The sequence below is a fragment of the Sinocyclocheilus grahami genome, unplaced genomic scaffold (genome assembly GCF_001515645.1).
Source record: "Sinocyclocheilus grahami isolate Dianchi unplaced genomic scaffold, SAMN03320097.WGS_v1.1 scaffold1163.1, whole genome shotgun sequence".
NCBI lineage: Eukaryota > Metazoa > Chordata > Actinopteri > Cypriniformes > Cyprinidae > Sinocyclocheilus > Sinocyclocheilus grahami.
Window position 1 is genome coordinate 155,454 of NW_015506342.1, and position 23,761 is coordinate 179,214.

Consider the following 23,761-nt stretch of genomic DNA (forward strand, 5'->3'; position numbering starts at 1 on the left):
ACCTCGAACTGGATGACGGTGTTCTCGTTGACATCAATATCTCGTGTGGTGATGGAGTGCTCACCCAGCTCACTGGACATGAACACCACGGCTGAGTCCTCTTCGCTGCAAACACAGTGAGACTAACATGATGCCATCGCTCTCTCTCAGCACTGAGACCAACATCAAGAGGCTCTGTGGCTGAACATGCAGAATCCTGTTGAGTTTGGATGACAGAAGCTGGGCTGATACTGCTTAAATCCAGAGGCATGAGCTGACTATAGTTTATATGCTTGAACATGGCGTGCTGATGTGAGGTGAACACTATGCAGATACTCACAGTCCTGCCCTCTGATAGGGGCAGTAGAATCCAGTGTTTCCTCCAGGATAAAACAGCCAGTTCCCCTCCTGAGGTCCTCCCTCAAAGCTGTCTAATATAACCGGCAAGCTATTGATGGTGTTGCCGTCTATGATCAGGTCATCAATCACCCACACCTCTTCCTTCTTCCCTGAGGGTTTGAAGAATGACAAGTGTAACAATTATAGCAATGACAAAAAGACAGAGTATATACTCATGTCACTTGAGTAACAAGAGCGTCATGTCACTTGCTGGCACTGTTTGAGGTATTTAGATGACATTAGGGCTTTGGAACCAAATGCACATTTGTTTGTCATCTTAAGGCTGAAATACACAACGTGACTTTTAAAACACTGGGGATCACACACTTGCCGACCTTGTAAACAGTACTATTTCCAATAATGGAACAACACAAACTCATCTCGTTATACTGGTGATGTATTTGTGGTTGAGCGAGGTGTATGTGGGTAAGTTTGAATGACTGTGTTTTCTTACCACTGTTGTACGGCTGCCACAGTCTGAAGCGTGTAGAGTTGGTCTGTGCGCTGGGAGGCAAAGACATGTGAACAAACAGCGTGTCTGTGGAAGTGGGGAAATAAAACTCATCTATAAGCAGCCAGCTGATCCCTCCATTCACTGAATACTGCAGCAGCACGGAGTGAGAGCGCTCAGGTACACCTGCGAGTAAAACACACAGAAATAATGTGTTTACAACCAGTGCGTTCATTCCCATCAGCTCACAGAAGACAAGCAGGAAAGCTGGAGATGCAGCACGCTTCACGCCAGACTCACCCTTTGTTATGAACTTGAATGAGAACTGGATGTACATGGTGTTTGTGCAGTCTAGATCTGCTGAGACCAGCATGCGCAGCCCCTCCTGCAGGAACACATGGCACAAAGGCAGTCTCATTTACTGATCAAACTCCATAGTAGAAAAGTTCTATGAAAGTTTTAATATGCATTTCTATAACATTTAAATTTAGTCATTTAGCAGATGCTTTTATCCAAAGCGACTTGCAAATGAGAACAAAAGAAGCAAACAAAACCAACAAAAGAGCAATAATATGTGACCCTGGACCACAAAACCAGTCTTAAGAGTCTTGAGATGTATACAACCTCTGAAAGCTGAATAAATAAGCTTTCCATTGATGTATGGTTTGTTAGGATAGGGCAATATTTGACCGAGATACAGCTATTTGAAAATCTGGAATCTGAGGGTGCAAAAAAATCTAAATATTGAGAAAATCATCTTTAAAGTTGTCCAAATTAAGTTCTTAGCAATGCATATTACTAATCGAACATTAAGTTTTGATATATTTATGGTAGGAAATTTACAAAATATCTTCATGGAACATGATCTCTACTTAATATCCTAATGATTTTTGGCATAAAAGAGAAATGTATAATTGTGACCCATACAATGTATTGTTGGCTATTGCTACAGATATCCCCCAGCGACTCAACACCGCTTTTGTGCGGCAGGGACACAAATATAAGTGCTGCAACAAGTCTTGGTTAGCCTAACGCAGTACACGTAGCAAGGTTTTCTATCTATCTATTTATTTTATAATAAATAACAATAAAACAAGTAGATCGAATAGAAAAAGAATAGAGAACACTAGTGTTAGAGGGTCATTTTTATAATAAATAAAAAGAAAACAAGTAGATAAAATAGAATTAGAATAGAGATTGCAAGTGTTAGAGGGACTTGCAAAACCAACATATAATTACATGAAATGGTAACACTTTATTTATTTCGATAGCCCACTTTAGATATTCTACGAACTAGAAGTAACTTTGATAGTTTAGGGTTAGGGTTAGTAGAATAAGCTGAAATGTACGTGCAAAGTGACTTATAGTGAGTAGAATGTCCATCAAAATCAAGTGTGAGCAGATATTAAGCAGACGGTCACTGATACTCTAACGACTGCTCACTGACGTGGAGCGGCACAGTTACTTACAGTTAGTAGAACATCTAAAGTGGACTCAAAATAACGTGTTACCAATTGAATAAATGCTGAAAACAAGTGTTCCTTTACTGCTACGACGATGGAGGATTCGATTATCTTTTCACTGGAAGATCACAGCTGTTTGACTGCAATACTCACTCCTTTAAAGATGAGGGCCGTTCCTGATTTCAGAGGCTCTCCGCTCAGCGTGCCTCTCTCTGCGCCGTACACCTCCGGCCAGACATCAGCCCTCAGGTTCTCATTGAAATCTTCCTTCAGAACAGACGGCAAAGCGACTAGAGGCACACAGTGCGGCCCGCCGAAGCCCTTATCACAGCTGAGCGAGAGAAAACCCAGCGTGACTGCAGGATCGCTGAGGAGCATGTGAGGAATATGAAGCTAAAGCAGCTGGAGTCCACACTCACACACAGTGTCCGTTGTCACACAGTCCATGACCCGAGCACATCCACGGGCAGCCGGGCGTCAGCAGCACATTATCCAGCGCCCAGCCATCAGCTCCAGGAGCCAAGAGAGGCTGGATCCAGCGGAACCGTGTTCTGGGTGAACTACAGGATCGGGAACAACATTCAAACATGCAAACTTACACAGCTGTGATGCCAAAACTCAGAAGATTCTTTCGAGATTTTCCTATGAGGTTTTATAATGTTTTGTTTTGTTTATGAGTAAAACAAGGTCTGTGGTAAACATAAGTTCATGATACTCAGATGTTTTATTCTACAACGTAAATTACACACCTATACTGAAAACAGAAATTTGGAAGCAGTTATGTCCGTTTTTAAAAACGTATGTTTTCAATAAGTTTGGAGTGTGTGTGCAATTTATGTTTACAACAAAGTCTCATCAAGTTATGTTTACCACACACCTTATTTCACTCTTGAACTGAAAAATGCCATTAAAACCATAGAACATTCTTGATGAAACCCATGGTGAATTATTGTCAGGATTTACTAAAGACACGCAGTGAAACATTAGCGCTGAAAAGCTGTGGACACAGTTATTTTTGTGCCTGGCCTTATTGAATATGCATTTGTATGAGTTTCCCTTCAGGGAGGAGAGTATTAAAATGAATCATGCAACGTGATTTACTGACATTTGCACTCGTCAAATTCCTGGTATTTGTGCCTTTATTTAACACCCAAAAAAAGCATGTCTTAAAGCAGGCGGTAATTTGCGCTGCTCTTGGTAGATTGAGCTGGTTATTATGGAAATGATCTGCTGCATCTGTGTTCTATAATGTGCGCATTGTTAGTAAATCACCAGCAGAATTTCCCTCCCATCTGCGCTTTTATGGAACTGCGCTCTAACGCTAATTTGCCGTTTAGTAAATCTGGCCCTTAGTGTGAGACTATGCATGTATAAATCATCTGAGACAGTCACAGGATCCTCTGTGTGAAGAGTCGGAGCGGGTCCTACATGGCAGCGCTGGGCAGGTAGACGGTGACTCTCCTCCACTGCAGGAACTGTGGAGCGCTGAACACGGACTGCTGTGTGTATCCGGAGCAGCCGATGGCCGGAGGCACACACTCGGGCGTGATGAGTGTCCAGTGTCTCCCGCAGTCTGTGGAGAACTCCAGATGGACGCCGTGGGCCGGAGACGCAGCCTTACTGCAGCCCATGCTCAGATCAAACTGCAGGAACGAAGAGCCAGACACCTCGAAGTCCCAGCTCTCAGCGTAACGCGGCCTCTCTAGAGAGAGAGAGAGAGAGAGAGAGAGAGCATTCATCACCTTAAACCCTGCTGCAGTCAGATCATACAGATTCTGTGATGCAAGTCTGAGCCATCCAGTTCTGAAGGGGTGCATCTTTCTAAAAGGCTTTGTATGTATAGTGTGAAGTCACTTTTATAGAAATTCTTTAAAGATAGACCTACAGCGGTGGCCAAAATTATTAGAACATTATTCTCAGCAGCTAAAAATGGTTTCAAGTCAGTTATTTCTATCTTTTGCTGTAGTGTGTCAGCAGAAAATATCAGTTTGCATTTCCAAACATTCATTTAGCCATAAATTGTAATAATGCAGTGAGATGTTAGTGCTGCACACATCAAATGTTGATTTAATTTATTTCATAGAAGCTAATTGATAAAGAAAATCTATTTATGACATTGTTTTTGACAGCATCCTTTTACACAAGTGCCTAAAACTTTAAAAAGAACTGTAGCTTTGCAAACAGATTTTCTTTATTACTTAACTTTATTAACGAAATGAAATCAACATTTGGTGTGAGCATCTTTGTGTTTAAAGCAGCGTTTGCCCTCGGTGCACTTGAGCAGAGTTTCTCAGGAGCTTCGCAGGAGGTTTCTTGAAGCGTCTCGGAGACACAGTTCTTCTGGATTGAGTCTGTCTCAGTTTGTTCTGTTTCTTCATGTGACTCCAGACAGACTGATGATGATCAGATCACATCTCTGAGTGCAGCACTAACATATATCTCACTGCATTATTACAATTAATGGCCAAATGAATGTTTAGAAATCTAAACTGATATTTCCTGCTGACACACTACAGCAAAAGATAGAAATAAGTAACTGACTTAGCAGGTGAAAATTCTAGTGTTCTAATCATTTTGGCCACCGCTGTAAATACAAATACAAACTGCCCCTTAATGAAGCCTGAGCAACTTAGTATTTTGCCACCCTTTGTACACAGTCAGTTTACGTTATCTAATTCTGAATTTAAATACATTATTGTGTACACGCATCTGATAAACATGTTCAAAGGAGCCAATTCAGACTCCTTCGACATCACACACATCATAAAATGTTGTAGCAACATATTGCAGATGAGTAAACGGCTCATTTTCCAGATGAAAATGCACATATAAATGTCTGTGATGAACACGAGGTTATGGGTGTGTTGCGATTAACTCACTGTCCATGACCTCGGAGTTGAAGTTCAGCACTGAGTCTGGGCTCAGACAGTCTGCTGTCACCTCTCCAGCTACGACTCGATACCAGTTGTGTCTCAATGGAGACGTGCCATCAAACGTGTCGAAGAACCCACTCCTAGCGCTGTCGTTCATTCCGATCAGAACGTTATCCAGACCCCACTGGGCCGAGTGTTTACCTGAGAAAGAGGAACACATGTCTCCTGTCAGGCACTGCATCAGTAAGTTCATCACATGACGCTGGTCTGTTCTCACCCTGCTGCGGCTGCCACCAGCGGAACACAGTGTGAGGGGTCTTAGCCGCGGGCGGGAGCTCGATCGTCACCACCTGAGGCTCCAGGAACGAGCCAAAGTCCAGCTCTCGTAGGAGCTGCCACTGAACACCATTGTTTATGGAAAACTGGACAATCACACCTGTCAAACATAAGCAAGGAATAATTGCTGAATTACTGACAAAATGAGAAAAAGGCACAAGCTGCAGTATTTTTGGTACATGATCGTCTCATCCAGCTGCTGAAGCTGGTGTGATTTACATAGACATCAAATGACATTAAAAGGATGACAATATTCCAGTCCAGGCCATGTGACCTACACTGTAAAAAATTATTGTGATTTTAACGGTAAAAGACTGTAAAAATGCTACAGTAAAAACCTATTAATTGGTTAACGGTAAGTTCCCTTACTATATACGGTGAAAAACCATAAATGGACATTCCCAGAATTACATTTCACATTTGATGATTTTTTTGTTGTTGAAATAACTGTTTCTTCTTAGTTTTTTCGGTCCCACTTTATATTTAGTGGCCCTAATACCTGTGTACTTGCATAGTAACTAGATGTGTATGTAGTATGTAACCACAGTGTAAGTACACATTGGTACATAGTATCCACAGCTGTAATATTTCTGTAACTACACACATGTAACAACCCTCCGAATGGTTTGTGTAAGTACAAATGTGTAACAGGACATATATAACTAAATTTTGTAACAACAATATGTATAAGCGTAATCGGAACCATTTGATCCAGGGGTGGAGATGGGGATATGTAAAGTGGGAGGAGTTGGTGCTCCACTGTAGTGTACTTACATGGTAACTGTCCACTTAATATAAAGTGTAACATTCTGGACACCAACCACAATTTATATGTAAAGCCTAACTTACTGGCCGCTGCTGTGTAACATCAGAGTAATCACATGGTAAATCCGTAGGAATTGTTTACTTAATATAAAGTGTAACACTTTCTTTACCAAAAAGTGCTGTTAGTCCTGTTACACATTTGTATTTACACATACCATTCAGTGGGTTGTTACATATGTGTAGTTATACAAACATTACAGCTGTAGACACTATGTACCAATGTGTACTTACACTGTGATTACATACTACGTACACATCTAGTTACTATGCAAGTACACAGGTATTAGGGACACTTAATATAAAGTGGGACCATGCTGGTAAATTAATGTTTCTTGCATTATTTCAGTACCATGTGTGTTAAAGGAATAGTTCAGCCAAAAATGGAAATTCTGTCATTAATTACTCACCCTCATGTCGTTCCAAACCCGTAAGACTTTCGTTCATTTTCGGAACACATATAAAGAAAGTTTTGATGAGAGCTGTCTGACCCTCCATAGACAGCAAGGATCCTAACATGATCAAGGTCCAGAAACATAGCAAGGAGATCGGTAAAATAATCCATGTGACATCAGGGGTTCAACCGTAATGTTATAAAGCTACGAGAATACTTTTTGTGCGCAAAGAAAACAAAAATAACGACTTTATTCACCTGTATTACATTCCACTGAACGTAAACAACGAATGCTGTTGTGTGTCAGCTGCGTCACGCGGATACGCTGTCTACGTTGTTTACGCTTTGATCTGAATGAAAACAATGTATCCGCATGACGCAGCTACCTTTCTGGACCTTGATGGTGTTAGGATCCTTGCTGTCTCTGGAGGGTCAGAGAGCTCTCGGATTTCATCAAAAATATCTTAATTTGTGTTCCGAAGATGAACGAAAGTCTTACGGGTTTGGAACGACATGAGGGTGAGTAATTAATGACAGAATTTCCATTTTTGGGTGAACTATCCCTTTAACATGATTGTGTTTGGTATTTGTGTGAATGACACCTTCTATATATATATTAGTATTTTCTTTATCAGCTTGTGGAAAAGCTATTTGTGATGAGCTTTGATTCATCATGTGACTTTCTCACCACCACCTGCTTTTAGTGGTTATCAGTGTAATACAAATGTACTAAACAGATTTCAGTACTTTAACAGGTTGGTACAGTATATTAACATTATATCAGTTAATGAAATTACGGTATTTAAATGTAAATTTAAGTTAAATCCGTAAAACCTAAAATGTTGCTACTTTAGTTTTTACGGTAAAATTATGGCTACCAGTTTGTTTACTGTAAATCCTACAGTAGATTTTTTTTCAATGTACTGCAGATCAGCCGTTACTGAAGTCCACAACATTCACCTTCATTTCGGGAGCGGGGACGAGTGCAGGTGGAGCCCATGTTTTTCCCTCCGACACGAATGTAGAACTGAACCAAACTGTACGGAAGAAGAAAACAGAAGGCAACAGAGTGTTCTACATGAGTTAGGGAGAAAACAAACACAAGCAGTGAACATGTAACACACGGTTGGTGTCACGTGAAGGTCTAAAGCTTCACTGTTTGCGAGCGTCCAGCAGTGTCGTGGCACTGACCGGGTGTGGGTGGTGTCCAGCGGCGTGGTGCGAGCCTCTCGTCTGCCCAGGCTGCTGAAGTACAGAGCTTTCCCTTCGCTGATGCTCCCGCAGCCGTCACCGATCTGTCCTCCGCTCAGGCTCTGCCACAGCGGGCTCAGCTTCCCCTCGAAATCCTCCACCAGTTCAGTGGGACTCGGAGAAGACGGGACACAGCTGGACCGGTCCACCTCCACTGACCGCCGCAAACACAAACATAACCAAACATACATGAACATGACAACAATCTATAACATCACATATAGTAGTGCTCAGTGTTGGGGGGGACGCATTACAAGTAACGCGAGTTATGTAATCAGATTACTTTTTAAAGTAACTAGTAAAGTAACGCATTACTTTTTAATTTAGAAGGAAATATCTGAGTTACTTTTTCAAATCAGTAACATAGTTACTTTGTTTCCATGTGTTGAGTGACAGCTCTGGTGTTGCCATGGAGACAGAAATCAGGAGTGAGTGCAGAGTGTTGTGTGTGAACATGATCTTACTGTAGCTCTAGACTCAATATCAACATGTGTTTACTCATCTCACTGCACACAAACACATTCAGTGCTCCTCACAATCAATACATACTGTCCAATGCAAACTTGGGATATTATATAAATCTGCAAAAATAAGACAATATCATTTATGTATTTAATCCCATTTTATTAAACAATGTCATTGCTATTGACATTCGAAGATCCAATTCAACCGTACTAATAAGCAAAAATGACACAAAATTATTTTTGTTATTGCAGAATAATATTGAACTTTCTTCATATTTCGTCATATTCTTTATGCAATTTGTTTGAGCTGGGCCCTCTGAATGTACATTTCCTTCAGCCCGAGGCGCATTCATTTCACTTTTGGTGTGAAAGTTCTTTTACATTTGCCAAAAATAGACCTTTTTATATTAAAAACAAACAAGCAAGCCCTGCCCAGATTTAAAAAGTAACTCAAAAGTATCATAACACATTTTTTCTATAAAAAGTAACTAAGTAACGTAATTAGTTACTTTTTTAGGGAGTAATGCAATATTGTAATGCATTACTTTTAAAAGTATCTTTCCCCAGCACTGGTGGTGCCTCACCAAAATAGAGACAGAGATATTCAACATGTGAGTGTTACCTGTGTATCCCATATCGCAGAAGCAGACGCCTGAGATGCAGTCTCCGTGACCGCCGCAGTGATTGGGACAGGGCTCAGAGATGTAGACGCCATCCAGCGCAAACGCAGGGGCGTCCCGATAGACACTGCTCTCCTGGAACCAGCGGAAGCGCGTCTTGCTGAAAATTACACGGGAATATAGAGATCACACGCATGAGCTCACCAAAACTGAGGCTACAATCATTATAATAATCGTTACCTTGAGAAAAAAGGTAAAACTTTACAATACGGCTGCACAAACGTGCATTAGTTCATGTTTAACTAATGCACAGATAATCACGAGTTAATGTATAACTCATGAAGAACTAAACCATTTATTCATGATTCCTACATCAGCAACTAATGAACATTCTGTATGATTCATAGATTAAGTAATAAATTAAATGTTCTTAGTTAAATTTGTCATAATGTATTAGTTCCCTAATAACATATTATATTAACTAATTATGTAAATTCACATGTTAATTAGCACAGTGGCCAAGGCTATGTACTTAAACTTCCAGTTGTCTGCTTTAACTAATCATTAGCTAATGATTTGCAAAGGTATCATTATGTTATGACTTTACTTGTTGAGGCACACAACTATTAACTAATGAAGTAATATGTTATTGTGGGTTATGGATTTTGAATTAGTTAGTCATGTGCCTCAACAAGTAGTCATAACATAATTTTCATCTGTTGCTGATGCAGTAATTATTAATAAATGGTTTAGTTCTTCATGAGTTACACATTAATTCATGATTATCTGTGCATTCGTTAAGCATGAATTAATGCATATTACTACCAAAAAAATAACCCCTGGGATATTTGCCTGCGGCGTAAAGAAATGCCTATAAAGCATTTAGAAAATCTTACCAAAAATATTTTAAATAACTGTTCTTTAGAAATATCCCCATGTCTCTGACAGTATGAATCCACGTTCGGACCCTGTTCTCAGAACAATCCCAGGGTCCAGTTACCTGGCGGCTACGATCCGTGGCAATACGACGGTGACTCTGGTCCAGCGCTCGTAGTCTCCTGTGTGGTACACAGTGGGCTCTCTGAGTTCACGTCTGCTGCCCTCGCAGCTCGCGGCCCCAGGGGATGCTGGGTAACAGCCCTCCCGCACCAGAGCCCATGTGCGGCCCGCGTCATGAGAGTACTGGAGCAGCACGGGTGCAGACGCACTGAAGACCGACTCACAGCCGATGTTCAGCTGAAGGAGAAACAGAACAACGTTACTGCGCTGTCTACACTGTAGAAATATGAAAAAAATATGTGCCAATCAAGTAAAATAAAAAGAATATGTTTATAATTGGGTGTGTAGATTCAGTGAATAGAGAAACATACAAAAAGCAAAGGCAAAAAATCTGCACACCAAACAAAAGGCAAAGTTCAAGGTCCTTTGAACAAAAATGTATTCCTGAAGATTTACATGAAGGTGACAACAAAAACTAAAGTGCACAAACAAAAAAGTGAATGCGCACTCACACACACACACACACACACACACACACACACACTCACACACACACACACACACACTCTCTCACACACTCTCTCACACACACACACACACACACACACACACAGAGACACACACACACACACACACACAGCAAAGCAAAAGCGCTGTTATTGTGAGTCTGCAGTCAGCAGATGATGCTGATGCTGCATGTGACATGCTTCAAACCACACGCAAACAAAGACGTCCGTCTGACGTATGTTTACACCGACAATTAAAGCTGCAATAAAAATAAAGCAGCAACACATTGTTTCTTCCATATTGTGACGTATATCCGAGTGTAATGGATTATCAAAAATAAATGTAGGGTAGAACGTGTTCTGTGCATCGGTTGTTGATTGGATGTTGAGAGGTGGGCGTGTCACTCAAATGTGTATGCAGATGTGCATAAGCTTGAGGGGCGGAGTTTAAGAGCACTAAATGATTGGAGAAATCCTGCACATGTCACCACAGAGAAGAACCAGTTATGACATTCTGATGAAAAATGATGGGGACCAATTAAAAATGGATTGTTTATTCACAATAAGGTCTATAACATGCATTTAGAAAATGGATTCAGCTTTAAATTCAGTCAATTTTAATTTGCCAATGTTAAAAAGCAGCGCAGAAAAAACTCCATATGAAGTCTTGCTGTGCTACAGTGTTTGATGATTTGGGGGCTTCTCTTTTATTTGCAGTTAATTGGGTTAATTAATCAGTTTATTATATAATTAATGTGATTGCATTTTTTAATCAGTTGAGAGCTTTATAAAGTATTTCATGCTTATGAAAAACAAGAGTTCCTCCACGCAGCCTTGCATCAGTACCTTGAACTGCAGCGTGTATCCGGGACGGAGCGCCAGGTCTCGGGTCACTGCCATCCGGTCCCCGTCCGACCGGCCGAACACTAGTGCAGAGGGAGTGGGAGCGCAGAAACTCCCGTTACGGTCCTTGTCCATTCCTTCATTTCCCAGCATCAGCCACACGCTCATCTGGTTGAGCGGATGATCGAAAGCCGGTTTCTCGTAGAAGTTCTGCAGAAGCACAGGAGAATCAGAGCTCTGTCGTATCTTCAGGAGCGCTGCAGCAGAATGCGCTTGTGTCCGTCTCACCTGAGGCAGTGTAGGATCGGCCATGGGGATGACGTGCTTCTCTCGCTCAGACAGGATGATCACGTCATCGATGGCCCACTGATCGTAGCCCTCGCCCGAGTGCAGCGGCTGCCACCAGCGGAAACGCGTGCAGGGCGTTTTAGAGGCCAGAGGAAGTTCATAATGAACAAACCTGAGCCAAACAACATCATCCAGTCACAAACACTCAGAATACATTCACATAAAGATGCTAAATACACAGTACGGTGGACGTGACACTCACAGAAATATGTGTCTCTGCAGCACAGAAGCAGTGTTAAGTCGCTGGGGGATATTTGTAGCAATAGCCAACAATACATTGTATGGGTCACAATTATACATTTCTCTTTTATGCCAAAAATCATTAGGATATTAAGTAAAGATCATGTTGCATGAAGATATTTTGTAAATTTCCTACCGTAAATATATCAAAACTTAATGTTTGATTAGTAATATGCATTGCTAAGAACTTCATCTGAACAACTTTAAAGATGATTTTCTCAATATTTAGATTTTTTTTTGCACCCTCAGATTCCAGATTTTCAAATAGTTACTGTATATCTCAGCCAGATATTGTCCTATCCTAACAAACCACACATCAATGGAAAGCAAAAAATCAATACAAAAAAATTGACCCTTATGACTGGGTTTTGTGGTCCAGGGTCACATATATCAGATGGTTCGATAAAATAACTAGCTGCAGTATTGAAATCACTGTTATGGCCGCGTCACACAGAATGTGTTATTACATTCCACTGCACTGCTCTTTGAAAAGATGCTCAGCTTTTAAAAACACATCTCAAGAACCCTGAGTTCATGTCTACTTCCATTCTGCTGCGTCGCACACTTGTTATAAACACCAGAACTTGTTCTGCATGAACAGATCCTTAGTTTAAATAGGCCTTTTCTTTTGCCAGCTGTGCTGCATTAAAGAGCTGGGGTTGGGCGTTGCGTAATGCCTGCTCATTATCTTTCAAATGACTCCAGGCAAAAAAAAATTAAGAGAGGATGAATTGTTTGGATGTATTACATGTAGTTTGATCCTGGAATTCCTCATTTTTAAAGTAAAAATCTTAAACAAACAGAGCATTATTGACTGAGTTGTTCTGCGCTGTTCTGACCGTGGTTTGGTGAAGTCAGTGAAGTACATCTCTGCGATCAGACCCCAGCTGATTCCACCATCATTGCTGTACTGCAGCAGAAGCCCCTCCTCTCTGCTGTCGGCCTGGTTACACTCCGCCCCGTCTCCGCCCATCCGCAGGTAGAACTGCACAAACTCCGCCCACTCCGTGTCCAGATCCCAGCTGACCAGCTGCCGCAGCCCAGCCTGATGACCAACGAGAGTTACACAGCCTCTGTCACATAATACCAGCGATCACAGACAACACTGTCATCTAGAGTCTCACTTTACGTCATGATGAAACGGGTTTTCACTCCAGATTCACACTAGATTTTGTTTCACTCATAGTTTTCATCTCTCACAGAACACTGAAGTTCAAGAACAAGGCCTGTGAATTAACTAAATGAAAAGGACACTGGGGGATCAGAACCAAATATGAAGGAATCTTTTATGTTGAAGATTTCACATCAACACAAGCTTACAAGAATACAGAAGTTGACAAGTTACATTTATTTAGGAAAATATTGAAGCCTGTATTAGATTAGGGAATATGATCACTTTATACTGGTCTTACGCACTCTATCATATTTCTGTGACATTTTCATTGATTTTCTAGAGATTCATATATTCAGGGATATTTATCTTTGACATCTTTGACATTGTTTTGTGTCTACTTATTTGTGTATATTTAAATGTACTGTAGTGTTATTTGTACTGTGCCTCACATCTGTTGAAGTGTATGCCTTATCAGAAAACGAAATAAAGTTTAGGAAAAATCACAATACAGACTTCCTTTACGAAAAAGAGACTGGAGAAGCCAAACAAGCAGAAGCAAGCAGAAAGAGTCCAGCTGAATACTCGTTCTGTAACAGGGCTGTTATCATACCCTGCTGAAGTACAGAGAGGACCCGGAGGAAACCACCCCACAGCCCTGGTCGGGCGGCACGACCTCGCCTCCGGTCGCCTCCTGCCACGCTGACACCAGGGTCTCCTGCGACTCGAAGTCTGAGAGCACACTGGAGGCCAGAGTGTTGAGCGTCTGGCAGTCTGAGCCGGTGAAGCCTTCATCACACCTGCAACAGAGCAAACGCATGACCTTTCAGCTCCAGCGGCTGATTCACGAGCCACCGCTAGACGCAGTGACCCAACAAATCATCCCCGCTCGCCTTGAGCCGTCACATACATCTGACCCTGAGCCGCCCATGAAGGGCTCACAGTCAGCGTCTCAAACCGCGTTCAGCACACACTGATCCTCCACCGTAAGAATCAATCTGACAAAGAACATAAAAGTGGAATGCATCACATAAAACACTAAATGATTCCATATTAATTAGCTAAAACCTCACATAAACGCTTCACTGTTACTAGCACCACTGTAATTTGATCTAGCATATCTAACTATTTGTGCTCCATCATAAATATTTTTCAACCAATAGCATTGAAATTATTGAGATGGAAGCACCGGACTAAAGCACTACATATTCACAAACATTCATGTTTCTCTTAGCACTATAGGGATTCTCTAAAGGGTTCTAAATAAGGATAAACATTAAATAATGTTTTAATTAATATGTAAAATAAAAATGTAAATTAAAATATACATTTAATGTGATGATAAAATGCTAAATTAAGTTGAAATTAGTGCCGTCAAACGATTAATCGCGATTAATCGCATCCAAAATAAAAGTTTGCTGTGTATATTTATTATGTATATATAAATACACACATATGCATGTATATATTTCAGAAAAATATGTTTATATATTAAATATATTTATTTATAATATAATTTATATGAATATAAACAGACATGTAAATACTTGTAAATATTTTCAAAATATATACTGTATGTGTGTGTATTTATATATACATAATAAATATACACAGTACACACACATATATTATGCAAACAAAAAAAACTTTTATTTTGTATGCGATTAATTGCGATTAATCGTTTGACAGCACTAGGTGAAATCTATCAAAAGTGATGATAAGCAACAACAAAAAAAACTCTGGTCATTTAATCCCCAACAGCATTTACAATAATGAAAATAGTCATCAATAATCTTTACTTTTCGGCTGTGAGGACTCCTCACAGTTCTTTTGTGCCACAAACCCATGTTTTACATTTATAGCTTGAAATGAAATGAAAGGCCATTTGAGGTGCATCAGCTCATGTCATTTCCGTGCGGTAATAAAGCAGTGCGTTTGATTCACGGCTGTGTGCTGTAAGATGCAATCTGTGAGCCGGACGCTCTGGTAACTGGGGTCAGGGTCTGCTTTACGACTGACTGAACTCCAGCTCAATCAGCAGACTGGAAAACACAGCGTTTGTTCACATACAGACATGTAAATACTTGTAAATATTTTCAAAATATATACTGTATGTGTGTGTATTTATATATACATAATAAATATACACAGTACACACACATATATTATGCAAACAAAAAAAACTTTTATTTTGTATGCGATTAATTGCGATTAATCGTTTGACAGCACTAGGTGAAATCTATCAAAAGTGATGATAAGCAACAACAAAAAAAACTCTGGTCATTTAATCCCCAACAGCATTTACAATAATGAAAATAGTCATCAATAATCTTTACTTTTCGGCTGTGAGGACTCCTCACAGTTCTTTTGTGCCACAAACCCATGTTTTACATTTATAGCTTGAAATGAAATGAAAGGCCATTTGAGGTGCATCAGCTCATGTCATTTCCGTGCGGTAATAAAGCAGTGCGTTTGATTCACGGCTGTGTGCTGTAAGATGCAATCTGTGAGCCGGACGCTCTGGTAACTGGGGTCAGGGTCTGCTTTACGACTGACTGAACTCCAGCTCAATCAGCAGACTGGAAAACACAGCGTTTGTTCACATTATTAAACAGAGTGTAAGTGAATCCCTCAGGTCGTGTCTCAGCACCGATACAGACGCTTCATTACAGCTCCCAGTGTGAAGAGCTAGACATTATGATGAAATGCAAAAACTCAAAAAACAAACAAACTGCTAAATGGATTTTAATTAGTCTGTTTTGAATTGTTGTCCAGAAAATATTCACTCAACACTGCATTAGATATTCAAATTAGTTTTCATAGATTGTATTTTATTGATACAAGTGTATTTTAATTGTTTCAATGCACATTTTTATATTCTTAATTTGTTTATAATTAAAACAAGTGAAAATAGCTCATATTAAACTACAGTCTGTGAAAATATGTCCTAATTTCTTGAAACATTCTGCTTCTCCAGTAAATTACTGTTTCTAAGATTTTTTGATGTTTCAAATGGAAAATGAAACAGAAATACTTGGTCAAAAGTTTGAAAATGCGAATCAGTCGCGCCAGTAAGTGACAGTGACTGACCTGCAGTGACCGTGGTCGCACCACCCGTGTCCACGGCACATCTGAGGACACTGCTGCCCAATGTAAACGTCATCCAGAGCCCACTCGTCCTGCTCCTGATAGTGATTCTGGATCCATCGGAAACGTGTCGCACTCGACCTACAGTCAGAAAACAGCATGAAACCAGAAAACACTGTAAATGCACAGCAGTCTATGAAGATGCATGAACACTGGTAAAATACGATCATTTCCACCCTAAAACCAGAAATACTGCCATAAACATGAGCAAAACAGGTCATGGGAAAATGCCTTTGGTGTTTATCACCTTGACACATTTGCCATGTATTGTTTGTAATATAATATGACTATAAGACTTTAAACGTCACTTTATGGAAGTAGTTTTCTAGTTATAAAAGGAGTCAAATGTATACATATTCACTTTTAAAAATAATGTCACATTTAATAATCAGATGTCTTGCTCCTGTAGCACAGGAGAGTCCAGTGCACTGCAGTCGGTGAATCTGTGTGCAGCGTTTGTGTCTCACCAGGTTTTGTACGGCAGTGGAAGCGTGATGCGTCTCCAGTCTGTGAACTCAGACGGATGGTAGACGCTGGACGCAGTGAACTCAGAGCAGCTCGGCATGCCGGGGAGACAGGCCTGTTACCCACAAACCACCAGAAACCGCAGTTTACCTCACAGTGGAGACCAGAGGAATCACAGCACAAGGAATCATCTATAATCTGACAACATGTGCAGTGCTTTAGATTGCTTCTACAATCCTTACAAGAAGTGCGGAGGTTTCTGAGTGAAGACCCAGAGGCAGTATCAGATGGTGATACTGTCAGTACTTATACCGTGGTACTCATTCACTAGCATGGTATTTACATCATACTCCAAAAACATGGTAACACTATGGTGCATTTAGGTACTTTTCTCTTGGTGAAAACAAGAAGCATTAGAGAATATTTAGGTTTTCTCACCTCTTTGACGAGATGCCAAGTCAAGCCGTGATTGGTGGAGAACTCCAGCCGGACCTGAGTGTCGATGTGAGGAGAAGGGTCGCGTCCGCAGCCCATGACCAGCGAGAACTGGATCATGTAGGACGCGCCGATCTGCATGGATTGTGTTTCCACATAGCGGATACTGGAGGCTGAGTCGTGATCGCCTGAAAAACTGAGCAAATATTTACATCATTGTGGTTTACACTTTCATTTCAGACGGAGCCCGAAGGGAAATGCTGTTTGGATTTCAATGCATTATTAATTGCAGAAATATTCTGTTTGCTTTTGCATTGAATACAAAAGCAATTTTCTGTCTTTTTGCTGGTCTGGCAAATGGTGGCAAACTTCGGGATCTGAAACAGAGCTCTTTTTGTGCTTTTTTGTTCTTGGAGAGCTGGTGTCAAGTGAGACTTTAGTTGGGTGGGTTGTGACGTCTGAGCTCATGAATAGTAATTAGAAATGTTTAATTGTACATTAAAAGGTCATTCAGTTCCATTAGAGTAGCTTTAATAGTATGGATTAGATGTTCTCCAAATCCTTAAATCCCAGAAAAATCATGAAAGGAGTGAAGCACAAATGCAGTGATGTTCAACCGATCAATCGGTTAGGGTCTGTTACCTGATGTTCATATAGTTAACTTCGTTAAGCATCATAAATATAAAGCGTCATAAAGTGACTTTCTAGCAGCTCCCTGTTTAAGCTCAAAAATAGTCATCACCAGTCACTTTCAACCACTGTAAGGACAGACATCATGATATAGTTCTTCTGTCTCTGTACTGAGATGTCAGTAATGCCTATATTTCACATTGATGCTTCAATGGCTGCTGATTAAAGCCTTAACTAATAAAGAATGGTACTGTGGTGAACATGAGGCAGGTACCTGAGGGTCCAGTCGTGTTGGCAGTACGGCTGCACGTTCCCCAGATAGAAGCCCAGGCTCTGAGTCACGTCTAACACGTTACTGAAGTCCAGGCTGATGATGTTGAAGAGGACGGAGGTCATGCTGATCTCATCCAGAGCCCAGACGTCCTGCCCGCGGCCCGAATGGTACGGCTGCCACCAGCGGAACTGGACCCCGAATTTACGGGCCCCAGGAGGAAGCTCCACAGAAACGATCCTAGAAAGAGTCAATTCAGTAACCATCAAAAATAGCAGACGGGCTGATCACACAACATATATTAAAGGGGTCATATGACGACGCTACACATTATTGTCCACATACTGTACATTATTGTTGCTCCTCTCTGCCCTGCCTTTCTGAAACGCATCGATTTTTACAAAGCTCATCGTTTGAAAAGCGAGGTGTGCTCTGATTGGCCAGCTATCCAGTGCGTTGTGATTGGGTGAATACCTCAAGCTTATGACGAAATGTTACGCCCCTTACCATATTTGGAAACACACAGTGTCTCCACGACAACAATACTTCAGTGAGAATAAAAGGTACGCCTTCTTTCTTTGCGTAAACATTTGGGCACACAGGGATGTAGATATGTGGGGGCATGTTTAAATGAGGCGTTTTAGGAAGGCGTGAACGAGTCTTAACTTTTAGAAAGAATATCTCTTTGGGTTTGAGACTTTAATCTTTGTGAATTTACCAATCTTATATTTGTACAAACAGCTTGTAACACTCCAAAGACAAAGGGAAAACTTGCCATGCTGCTCCACATGACTTGAAATGACTAAATGTAAATGTAAATCCCATCATCTGGCCCCTTTAACTTATTTGCTTGACACACTACAGAAGTCAGATATGCCATGCCGCTCCACATGACCGCAGTAAAGTCCAGCAGTGGTGTGTGTGTTCAGGACGGTGTACCTGGGCTCATGGAAGCCCTGATAAGCGTAATGCTGCAGCAGCGTCCAGGTGATGCCGTTATCTGAGGAGTAATGCAGCAGCACTCCTTCACCCGTCTGGTCTGGAGCGGGACAGGAGCTTGACGTGCTGCGACTGCCCAGCCTCAGCGTGAACTGAAGATACCTGCAGGAGAGAAAGAGACATGAGCTGGGGCTTGTTTTGAAGTAATGCTATCAGAGGAGTCCAGATGACACGAATATGAACAATAGTACCTTTCTGACTGAAGTGATAAATAAAAGTGATAAAAATGAAAGAATCACGATCTTTACACTTCTAATACCAAAAGGCCCCAATAAAATGCAAATGTCTGAGTCAAACGGTCAGCCGAAGCAATGGCACATATATTTGTGCATGTTTATGTGATTTAGGAGGACACACATTTGTATAATGACATGGGTATTATACTGATATAACAACATAAACGTGTTTTATGAGGACATTTCCTGAGTCCTCATAATTAAAATAGCACAAAAAGTATACTAAAGAATGTTCTATTAAGAATGTAAAAATACCTGTAGCTTTGTGTGAGAGGTTTAGGGCTAGGGGACCGAAAATACAGTATGTACAGTAAAAACACCATTATGCCTATGGAGAGTCCCCATACAACATAAAAACATGTGTGTGTGTACCTGGCTTGTGAACTGTCCAGGGGGGTCGTAACAATGTGTCTCCTACTGTCCCTGTTGAAGACCAGGGCTTTTCCGCTGGCCAAAACCCCACAGGCGAAGCTGACCTCTGCCCCCCGCAGTGAGGAGAAGCTGTGATAGGACGACAGCCTCACGCTGGAGAAACTCTCGGACAGAAACGCAGGGAAGGTCTGAGACGCCAGCTCACATGCCGGACCGCTGAAACCATGGTCACACCTGAAGAAATACCAAGAAAACACACATTTTCCTGAACCAGTAAGATGTTGCTGTTTTCACAGTGTAAAGAGTGTTTTGCTGCAGTTCTGACTTAAAGACGTTCATACTTGCAGCCCGTGCGTGAACAGTGTCCTCTACCGGAGCAGAAACGCAAACAGGACGGACCGATATACACTGGAACAACAACAACCATATAATCATCATCGTCCCTGATCATGATTTATTTGCTCAAAATCACTGTCTAATCTGCTGATCACGCTCCATGGGTTTGACTATAATGTGTCGACATCTATCAGTAAATATGACCTGTATGTCTTACCATTGTCAATCGCCCACATGTTGCTGCTTCCCACAGCGGTCTGTCTCCAGCGGAAGCGAGTGCTGCCTGTGAGCGCGGAGTTGGGCAGAGGAATCGTGATCCTCGTCCAACTACAGGAACACAGAGAATAAACCACACTGTTAACAGAACAGACAACACGGATTTATGAAAGCATCCAACAGATGCAGTGACTGACCCGCTGTAGTTCTCTGAGGAGTAGATGCTGCTGTGAGGCAGATGTGATCCGGCACACAGTTCAGGAAGACACTCGGTGTGCAGGAGAGACCAGGAGCGACCATGATTTGTTGAGAACTCCAGTTTGACACTGTGAAATTCACATATGCAGGAACAGAAAAAGAGGAGACAACAATATTTAATTCACTTATTTTAAAAAGTACATGTTCTTAAACTCCTGGGATATTGATCTTAAGTTGCAGAGGGGGTTGTTAATCAGTTTCAGCTGCTTTGGTGTTAATGAAATTAACAACAGGTGCACTAGATGGGCAACAATGAGATGACCCCCAAAACCGGAATGGTTTTACAGGTGGAGGCCACTGAAATTTTTTTCCCTATTCATCTTTTCTGACTGTTTTTCACTAGTTTTGCATTTGGCTAAGGTCAGTGTCACTACGTTTAGCATGAGGCGATACCTGGACCCTACAGAGGTTGCAGAGGCAGTCCAACTCCTCCAGGATGGCACATCAATACGTGCCATTGCCAGAAGGTTTGCTGGAGACCCAACACAGTCTCAAGAGCATGGAGGAGATTCCAGGAGGCAGGCAGTTACTCTAGGAGAGCTGGACAGGGCCGTAGAAGGTCCTTAACCCATCAGCAGGACCGGTATCTGCTCCTTTGTGCAAAGGAGGAACAGGCTGAGCACTGCCAGAGCTCTACAAAATGACCTCCAGCAGGCCACTGGTGTGAATTTTTAAAAAGTACATGTTCTTAAACTCCTGGGATATTGATCTTAAGTTGCAGAGGGGGTTGTTAATCAGTTTCAGCTGCTTTGGTGTTAATGAAATTAACAACAGGTGCACTAGATGGGCAACAATGAGATGACCCCCAAAACCGGAATGGTTTTACAGGTGGAGGCCACTGAAATTTTTTTCCCTATTCATCTTTTCTGACTGTTTTTCACTAGTTTTGCATTTGGCTAAGGTCAGTGTCACTACGTTTAGCATGAGGCGATACCTGGACCCTACAGAGGTTGCAGAGGCAGTCCAACTCCTCCAGGATGGCACATCAATACGTGCCATTGCCAGAAGGTTTGCTGGAGACCCAACACAGTCTCAAGAGCATGGAGGAGATTCCAGGAGGCAGGCAGTTACTCTAGGAGAGCTGGACAGGGCCGTAGAAGGTCCTTAACCCATCAGCAGGACCGGTATCTGCTCCTTTGTGCAAAGGAGGAACAGGCTGAGCACTGCCAGAGCTCTACAAAATGACCTCCAGCAGGCCACTGGTGTGAATACCTCTGACCAAACAATCAGAAACAGACTTCATGAGGGTGGCCTGAGGGCCCGACGCCCTCTAGTGGGCCCTGTGCTCACAGCCCGGCACCGTGGAGCTTGACTGGCATTTGCCATTGAACACCAGAATTGGCAGGTCCGCCACTGGTGCCCTGTGCGTTTCACAGATGAGAGCAGGTTCACCCTGAGCACATGTGACAGACGTGAAAGGGTCTGGAGAAGCCGTGGAGAAGGTTATGCTGCCTGTAACATCATTCAGCATGACCGGTTTGGTGGTAGGTTAGTGATGGTCTGGGGAGGAATATCCATGGAAGAACGCAGTGGGTCCTGGGTTCCTCCTGGTGCACGACAATGCCCGGCTTCATGTGGCCAGAGAATGCAGGCAGTTCCTGGAGGATGAAGGAATTGATACCATTGAATGGCCCCCACGCTCGCCTGATCTAAATCCAATAGAACACCTCTGGGACATTATGTTTGGGTCCAGGTTGCACCTCAGACTGTCCAGGAGCTCAGTGATGCCTGGTCCAGATCTGGGAGGAAATACCCCAGGACACCATCCATCGTCTCATTAGGAGCATGTACCGACATTATCAGGCATGCATACAAGCACGTGGGGGCCATACAAACTACTGAGTACCATTTTGAGTTGCTGCAATTAAATTTCAGCAAAATGGACTAGCCTGCTGCATCCTTTTGGAGTATTCAGCCCTCTGTAGGTTGATAATTTTAATTTCCATCAAATTATGTGGCATCCTTTAATTCCTAACACACTAACACATCCATATTAGCATAGATGCAGCATGATATTTTTCCCCATTGAGATCTGATATGTTTTCAAAGTGTTCCTTTCATTTTTTGAGCAGTCTACTATTACTGCTGCAAACAAACACAAAGATACACAAACTAAAATTTCCACTATTCCTGCTGTTCTTGTGGCAATAGAAAGTCTATTCTATTCTATTCTATTCTATTGTATTGGCATCATTTGACTTTCCCAAATATAATTGCAAACACAAAAGATGATGTTTTGAAAGATATCTCAGTGTTGTTTTGTCCACTGTTGTTTGGACCCCAGTGTTCTTCAAAATGTCTTATTTTATGAGCAGCAGAAGAAAGAAGCCATGCAGGTTTGAATGACATGAGGGTGAGTAAGTGATGATTTTTGGGTTATCATTGTTTTCTGATCTGATCACCTGTTGGCCGGCTGGTAGGCTCCACACCCGAGGTTAATTGAGAACTGCACCAGGTGAGTGTTTGCTCCAGGCAGCACCGGAAGCAGCTGCAGGAAGTCCACAGCCCAAACATGACGGTTCGCTCCACCATGAAACTTCTGCTCTAGACAAAACTGAGTGGCTGGAGTCTGAAGTTCTGTGGGCAAACCAACCGAGACGACTGAAGGATTCTGGAAGAGAAAGCCAAGAGATGTCAAGGTGTATACAGATGGGAACATGACACAGTAAATCACAAAAGAAATAAGAGAAATAGTTGAATGATACATTCTGAACAGAACATGTCAACTGTTGAAAATGATTATGTAACCTAAATCTGACTATAGACTGTATTAGGTTTCTACCCTGTAGGCTGAGTATGGAAGTATGTCCAGAAGCACATGATCTTTCCTGCCCTCTGAACGACCAAACAGGACCACATTATTCTTGTTGGATTCTCCAGGATCGCAGTCTCCACCCCCTACATCGAACACAGAGATCAGACACTGAAAATACAGGGATCAGACACTGAACACAGATAGATCAGACACTGAACACAGAGAGATCAGACACTGAACACACAGATATCAGACACTGAACACACAGGGATCAGACACTGAAAACAGAGGGATCAGACACTGAACACAGAGAACAGACACTGAACATAGAGAGATCAGACACTGAACACAGAGAGATCAGACACTGAACACACAGATATCAGACACTGAACACAGAGGGATCAGACACTGAACATAGAGAGATCAGACACTGAACACAGAGAGATCAGACATCGAACACACAGGGATCAGAAAATGAAAACACAGATATCAGACACTGAACACACAGGGATCAGACACTGAAAACAGAGGGATCAGACACT

General features: G+C 41.8%; 1 protein-coding gene across 1 annotated transcript in view; it reads right to left on the reverse strand.

Moving 5' to 3' along the window:
- Positions 1-23,761, reverse strand: part of LOC107567483 (reelin) — a 147,227-nt gene that overhangs the window by 35,735 nt on the left and 87,731 nt on the right. Inside the window, exons 18-40 of the mRNA XM_016253178.1 lie at positions 19,655-19,888; positions 18,987-19,148; positions 18,051-18,287; positions 17,150-17,342; positions 16,714-16,826; positions 16,190-16,327; positions 13,713-13,899; positions 12,828-13,033; positions 11,689-11,860; positions 11,404-11,610; positions 10,053-10,288; positions 9,055-9,212; positions 7,909-8,122; positions 7,678-7,754; positions 5,443-5,601; positions 5,172-5,366; positions 3,721-3,994; positions 2,712-2,852; positions 2,446-2,623; positions 1,130-1,214; positions 833-1,015; positions 320-488; positions 3-105 (exon numbers count right to left, since the gene is read on the reverse strand). Of these exons, the coding sequence (XP_016108664.1) occupies positions 3-105; positions 320-488; positions 833-1,015; positions 1,130-1,214; positions 2,446-2,623; positions 2,712-2,852; positions 3,721-3,994; positions 5,172-5,366; positions 5,443-5,601; positions 7,678-7,754; positions 7,909-8,122; positions 9,055-9,212; positions 10,053-10,288; positions 11,404-11,610; positions 11,689-11,860; positions 12,828-13,033; positions 13,713-13,899; positions 16,190-16,327; positions 16,714-16,826; positions 17,150-17,342; positions 18,051-18,287; positions 18,987-19,148; positions 19,655-19,888 (4,021 nt within the window). The remainder of the gene's footprint in view (positions 1-2; positions 106-319; positions 489-832; positions 1,016-1,129; positions 1,215-2,445; positions 2,624-2,711; positions 2,853-3,720; positions 3,995-5,171; positions 5,367-5,442; positions 5,602-7,677; positions 7,755-7,908; positions 8,123-9,054; positions 9,213-10,052; positions 10,289-11,403; positions 11,611-11,688; positions 11,861-12,827; positions 13,034-13,712; positions 13,900-16,189; positions 16,328-16,713; positions 16,827-17,149; positions 17,343-18,050; positions 18,288-18,986; positions 19,149-19,654; positions 19,889-23,761) is intronic.